This window comes from Cyberlindnera jadinii (assembly GCF_001661405.1).
Source record: "Cyberlindnera jadinii NRRL Y-1542 unplaced genomic scaffold CYBJAscaffold_36, whole genome shotgun sequence".
NCBI lineage: Eukaryota > Fungi > Ascomycota > Saccharomycetes > Phaffomycetales > Wickerhamomycetaceae > Williopsis > Williopsis jadinii.
The window spans coordinates 1-6,782 of record NW_017963687.1 but is presented as its reverse complement, the minus strand read 5'-3'; the positions used below and the strand labels follow the sequence as shown (position 1 = coordinate 6,782).

The 6,782-nt window shown below is 40.4% G+C and overlaps 1 protein-coding gene across 1 annotated transcript; it reads right to left on the bottom strand.

Annotated features, from left to right (window-relative positions):
- Positions 1–323: 323 nt before the first annotated feature.
- On the bottom strand, positions 324–2,842 carry CYBJADRAFT_170112 (uncharacterized protein; the record flags this gene model as incomplete). The annotated part of the gene is made up of 1 exon (XM_020216075.1): positions 324–2,842. Exon 1 carries the CDS (start codon positions 2,778–2,780, stop codon positions 324–326), a length of 2,457 nt encoding a protein of 818 aa, XP_020067658.1. The 5' UTR covers positions 2,781–2,842.
- Positions 2,843–6,782: the final 3,940 nt, after the last annotated feature.

Below are 6,782 nucleotides of genomic sequence, written 5' to 3'. Positions count from 1 at the left end.
CGATGGTGTTCTCTGGCTTCTCTCCTGTTCCGCTGCGCTGTTTAGAGGGCTTCTCGAAGGAAGAGGTAAAATTTTAGAGCAGACCGCAAGTGGGAACATGCTGTCTCTACCATTATGCTGCCTTATGCAATAATATGTAGTAATATGCTGTTTTTGTAGTAGAGATGGGTAAGAAGGAGGTAGTAATGGTCCGTTTCTATGGATACATGAAGGAAACAGCCGCATGCTTCTGGTAAAGTATAGTTGGCTAAGTACAACTGAGAAACTATCGAAAATACATTGATTATTATGGTTAACTATGAGAAGTCTGTATGAAAGCGATCTTACGTTGGATGTGAGTTCTTTGGATCTACCTTTGCTTCCTCCATAAGTTTCCTAGCTTTGTAGTTCCTCTTTTGTTCTGACTTTTTTGGTCGTCCTCTTCCTCTCTTCTTCTTCTCACCTGCGGAAGGAATCCTATTGGAACCATATGTGATCCTCTGCCTCTTCTTAGAGATCTTTTTGATCGCCAACACAGTATCGTGATGGCCTCTTAACGCTTCAATCGCCTTCAGTAGTAATCCTTTGTTGAATGTATGCACTGCTGACCTGGAACTTTGAGACGCTGTCTTCCGTATCATACATCTATTGGCCTTTGAAAAACAGCTCTGATATCTGAATATTGGTGGGATGTAATTGTAGCGCCTCTTTCCGTTCTCCTTTCTACTATCTTCATAGATAATATGCTTGGCAAGTTGAGGCATTGATGGGATAAGGGCATGACCGTTGAGAACCCTTCTCATCTTCACACAAGTGATATGTGGACATTCGAAGAATGTATACGCTTGATTGCGACAATGGGAACAACTGTACGTAGACTTTACTTCCTCTCCGCCCTCCTTTGAGATGGTGCATCGCTTTTCAGTAACAACGGCTGTTCTGGCTCGCAATTGATCATAAATATAAGCACGAAAGTTGACAAACGAATCACGTCTTCTCATCTTCTTCGCATAAACTCGCAACACCTTTAAAAGATTCTCAACAGACAAACCACAGTCCCACCATACACTATGCTCGTGTGTCTTCATTTGAGTTCCAGGTGAACTCTCATCAACGGTTACATTAGTCTCTTTGCTATTTAAACAACAAGAAGTGATAATGGTTGTCGAGTACAAGAAATAGCCATGGTTTGTGAGTATCTCGGTATATTCTGGTTCTTCCTCTTCATCAGAAAAGTCGCTGGCATCATCTGAGTCGCTCCCATCATCCAAATCGCTGGCATCATTCATTTCATCATCATATTGAGGCATCTGTCTCACTGTATTCCAATCAAAGGTCATGGACTCTGTGATTTTCACCTTCTCACACTGCATCGACAGCACTTCGACAATGAGATTGGTTGGGTTCAATCGCCTAAACGCAAACATCTCTGCATTCAAAATCTCACAATGATTGGATGTCATGATATCAAACCTTGGAGTTACCGAATTGTAAAGTTGAAGACCTCTAGCACAGTCTTGGGTGTTGGTGATAAGATTATAGGTACTGTTAACTTTCTCCCTCTTATGCCTCTCAAAGAAACCCCCCTTCATAGCTTCTTGGATTAGTGGAACCTTTGCGGGATCAGATTCAAATATCAACCGGAAAAAGTTATGTTGCATAGCACTTCTATGCTTTGCAATTGTGTACTTGAAGAGGTTTCTTTCGACGTGTTTGGAGCATGCAAAGCTCTCAATCGGAACACCACACCGGGTTCTCAACATATCCAAGGCCTTCTTGATACCCTTATCCTGATCTGATATGATTTGTAATGGGGGAATGCTCTCCTCAGTGATACTATCATTGTGTAATTGTATAGATTCTCGTAACTTCTTCCAATGCGATCCACCATTCTTCTTGAAGAATGTGTATAGGAAGGTGAACCATTCTAATCCACACTCTGCATTCTTTGAAAGCATCATACCCAGGGGAACAAGTCCCTTGGACCCAGCCTGGCCAACAATAGTGTATAATGTAAGAAAGTTCTCTTTGTATCCCTGACTATTGTACAAAGACAAATGGCAAGCATCTACTGTGAGTGTTGGTACTAAGCTTTCGTAGAACTGGTCATCAATGGCGTTGGAGAAATAGATGCACTTGATTTCATCCTGTGGATGTGATATTAAATCGAGTGCTGAAGAAGTCAACTCTGAGGACTTTACAGCAGCTTTCAACGTCTTTTTTGCTTCATCAGGATTGAAATTTAGCCTCTTGTCACCCGCCTGTGCAGGCCTCTTCTTTTTAGAAAGAACTGTCAGGTTGTTCAGCACTAACTTTTCATCCTGAGAATCGGCTGCAGGACCATCTTCGGGGTGATCACTATTGGCGTCTTCCAATTGTTGTAAAAACTCGTCCTGTGCCTTTTCCCATTCAACATTTGTATCACTAACACTCGGTCCATCTGCATCTGTTGTTGAAGCACAGTCACTCTCTGCTTCTCGCTGATGTCCATCTCCTCTCCAGTCAGAAACTATTCTGGAGAGCTCAGTCGCATCCTCCTTGCTTAGGATGTTGTCAATATACCTGTTATCCTGTAGAAGTAATGCTATCTCAAAGTGCTTCAAGCCCTGTAGAAGGTCTTCAGTTTCTTGATTGTCTTGTACAACATCATCAGCTGCCTTGTTATTGCTCTTACCATCATCTGTATGTGAAGTTGAGAGCGCAGTCAATAACAACTGTATCATGTATTCTCCATTCGCCGTTCTATCTGTGAATTTGGAGAACGATGTCCCCGACAAGGCTCTTTTTAGAGAGTCATACATTTGAGCATCTAGTGGTTTGGTGGTCGATTCAAATCGAACCTGGCATATATCTTCTATTTCCTCCTCTGACCTGGTGTAAATGTTGTTCAAGATGAGATGAGTCGCTGTGAGTGTGAATTTTCTCTGATATGAAACATCTTCAGAAGGCCTAGATACCTTCAGAGTTGTTTCATCTGCGTCTTGAAGCCATTCAAATATCGCTCTACCAACGTTGGAAAGTGAATGGGATTTTATCTTTGAATAGAGCAGATAGTCTTTGAGACAACCGAAACTATCGATCTCTACTCCATCTTTGTCTTCACCAAAATATCCATCATACCTCAGCAGTTCAACAACTCTCTCTAATTGAGGACCCCTAAGCTCTTGTCTTTGAGCAGTGTTTCTGGAAAGTGCCAGATTGGTCAACCTTGGAATCTGACAACAATGTCCCTGTTTGATATCACCTACTGAGCATTGTATGTCATAATCTAAGACCTTGCTATAACAAAATGAACACCGTGCCATATACCTATTGTTTGGTCTTTGTACAAGGGATACAAAGATACCAAGCTCCAGTAGACAGTATATGTGAATAGCTTGTTGTAATATGTGCAAAGACGATAACCTCTCCTCCACAACGATGCCTTTTGTCTGCCTTCTCTCGATTCCTTCATTAATGAGAGACTTTGCGGTACCCAAAAGAAAGCTTTTCAAACTTGTTCTACCTCCATGCAAAGAAGAGTCAAAAGTTGACTGTGGCAGAGAAATAGTGTCCTCATTAGATGATGGTTTATCTGCGACGCTTGTCTCGTTTGCCTCAGAATCCTCAATATCCGGCACGGTTTGAGTTTGTACTTCAGCACTAAAATCAACACCTTGATACCAAGAAGTATCTGACATCATGTCCTGATGACACATGTTGAACTCGACAAAGCGTCTTCTCAAATCACTTATTACATTTCCCATTTTGAAAGAAAAGCTGATCTCAAGAAGGGTGAGGACCTCGATACACGCTTGGAAATGATGTTTGCATTGGTCGAGCTGTTCCTTTAGGAGCGCTTTCTCTGCCACCGGTGAAGCTGATATTTTCTTCTTCACAGAAGCTAGCATATCAACCATCCAAGGAGATAGAGACATAACGACGTCTGGGTCTGGTAGAGACATTATGGTTGCCAATGATCTGTATTAACCACACGTATCTGATGTTTTGTCTATGGATTTGTTTACAATCTCTGTTGGAATTTGTTCGCGTTTGTGTTGTTGTTTTGACCATGAGGTATGGATGTGGTGTGTGGGTGAAAGGACTTGGGACTACAGAGGCCTACGATGTCTCTCTTTATTTGCACCAAATTAGCAGGGTAAAGAGTTTAGAGACCTAAAGCTTTTTAAGCCTCTAATAGCTCCATCAGCGAATTCTAAAGAGAGAATGAGTATCATATATCTATTCCTGTTTTTTTGAAATATTTATGTTTCAGTTCATATTTTAGATCAATCTATCTCTGTTCATTTTCTTGCATTATTCTTGCATTATTTGTGCGTTACTCTTGTTAATTCATGATAAAACTGTTTCTTCTTCACCAAAATTTACCATGGGACTTGGTTATATACCCTAAAAATTCCATATTAATAAAATTCAATATTCCTGGATTTCCAAACACTCTATTGTAATTACTCTTGCAAATTCTTTTGCCTTGAAATTTTGTACTACATTTCTTGCTGTTTTTCGGGAACCTCAAGCGCGATGTTGGTAATGCTGGTAGCGCTTGAAATGTCTCAACCTTTTGTCTCGACCGTGGAAAAGAGGTATCTAATACTCTCCATACAAGCAGTGTAGTAACTTGAAAATGATATTAAATCACACTATATGGAATATATGACCTTGGTAGATATATTCCAGTTGCTTTTGAGTACTCTTTGTTGTTGTGGGTTCTCACAAGTTGAGACGCAGGACGACCAACACATACAAACTCATAACATTTCATCAATATACAAGATTTGGGGGCTATAAGTGGAACATAATGAGAGGTGTCAATAATATTTCTCATGATATAGCTTCTTGTGGTCGAAATGAGGCATGGTATGTACTGTCATTGTTTTTGGATCAAAGCATCGGTGACTTAATATCTGCCTGGCAGAAGTCCTTGGAAAAAGGTGCCATTGAGCAGGGCATCGCAAATTGAAGATTCTCTAAAGAGATACTTCTGATACGTACCGTACACAGAACAGTGATACAGTCTATATAATCGATTGTGAACCCCTTGGTGTTTTGATTATTGTAGAGTACAAACATCTTGTTTTTATATTGGGGGGGGGGAGCAGTAGAACAGAAGGGAAGTAAACAGAGTAAGACCAGAAACTTCAGTGTATATTAAAGCGTCTACTGTCTTATGTTGATCATATACTTAATATAGATAGTACAAGTCCATTATTATCCCGGCTACCATGGCCCAAACTTATAGACAATGGTCATTAGTGCTTTTAAGAGTTCATTCATTTTACTCTGGTTTCTGCGCGCCAGAAATTCCGTCATTTTTGTTGCTTCATTTTCCCTTGACCTATTCACCAGGGAATGAGAAGGATTCAGCTCAGCTCAGCGAAAAGTAACTCTTTGAAAAGTCTAGAATTCTAATTATCAGTTCGAACAAGTGATCTCAAGACCTGTCGGTTATCCTCAAGTGAGCTTGAGCTATGCGGACTGTCTGCTTTGACTTGAAGCTATAGTACTATACAATGAAAGTGGAAGTCCTTCCTCAACAGGTGTAGTGAAATGTACTCTTCGTCGTGCGGTTTAAGTGCGCACTTCATTGATGTATCTCTTAGATATTCCAGTGAATATACTGGATTTCAAGCGTCAGGGTGTAGCTGTTAAGCACTAAGTGTGTATGGCGTCTACAGGTCATGAAGACTTGGTTTGTTCAACCAGATATATTCACTAGATTAGTCTAGTTGTGCCGAACATTTAAAACGTATCAAAGATATACCAATCACATTTGACACTGATCCCCCTCATACCTCAAGAAAAGTACTGAATTGTACGATAGTCTTGCGTATAATGAATGTACAAACAGCTGGCTGAGCGTGAGCTGTCCGCTTTTATGTTAAGGGCCTCTCACAGTGTCGATACACCCTATGCTAGATTTTATAAGTCATTTAGACGATATAAACTCTGATGTATTTTCAAACCAGCTCGATCCGAATGACAGTTTAAATTACGACTGTGGGGCCATTTGTAAACATTGCTTATCAAATCTACAAACTCAGAATTGAAATTGGTCGTGAGAGTACAATCTCTCGAAGCCAATTCTTTTCAAGAGAAAAGGCTTTGAAATCGTCTCGATTTGCACATTTTTTAGCTCTATTTAACCCATTTCTACTCTAAAATCCCCCAAATTTCTCTTAGCTACGCTAAGGTTAAACACAATGGCTTATAGATCCCAAAGACTCCATACTCGGGAACAGCGCGAGCTACCTGAGTAGTTTTCGATGGTCAAAATACTGTGGTAGCTCGTTCTGGTGCGATGTCGCGCCGCGGGTCATAAAAACTCCGGTCATGAGCCCGCCACCTATGGACACCCAATGTACAGTTCAACAACGTATATCTCAACCACCAGAAGGGCTATTGAGATAAAAAGTTGACAGTAATGATCACACATATTCTATATCCTATAGACACCCCTTCAAAGCTCTTTTGGGCGCCCAATACAGTGTGTTAAATTTTCGTACTTCGTTTTCAAAACAGTGTGGCTTTATCAAAATTACAGAAGAGTCATATCTTAAGCTAGCTCCACCAATAATGATGATCAGAACACGTGAATTACACCATTAGATAGAGCGAACATCTGTCTATCTATTCATTGAATTTAATGTTTTGTTTATTCTATCACCATTTAATATTTATATGCATCATGCACGGTGTGTATGTATGGGTTAAACACTCATACATAGCCTATGCTCCAGAAAAAGTAGCAGCCTCCAGGAGAGTGGCGCTCATAAAAATTTTGTAAGCGTTTTTTCCCACACCTA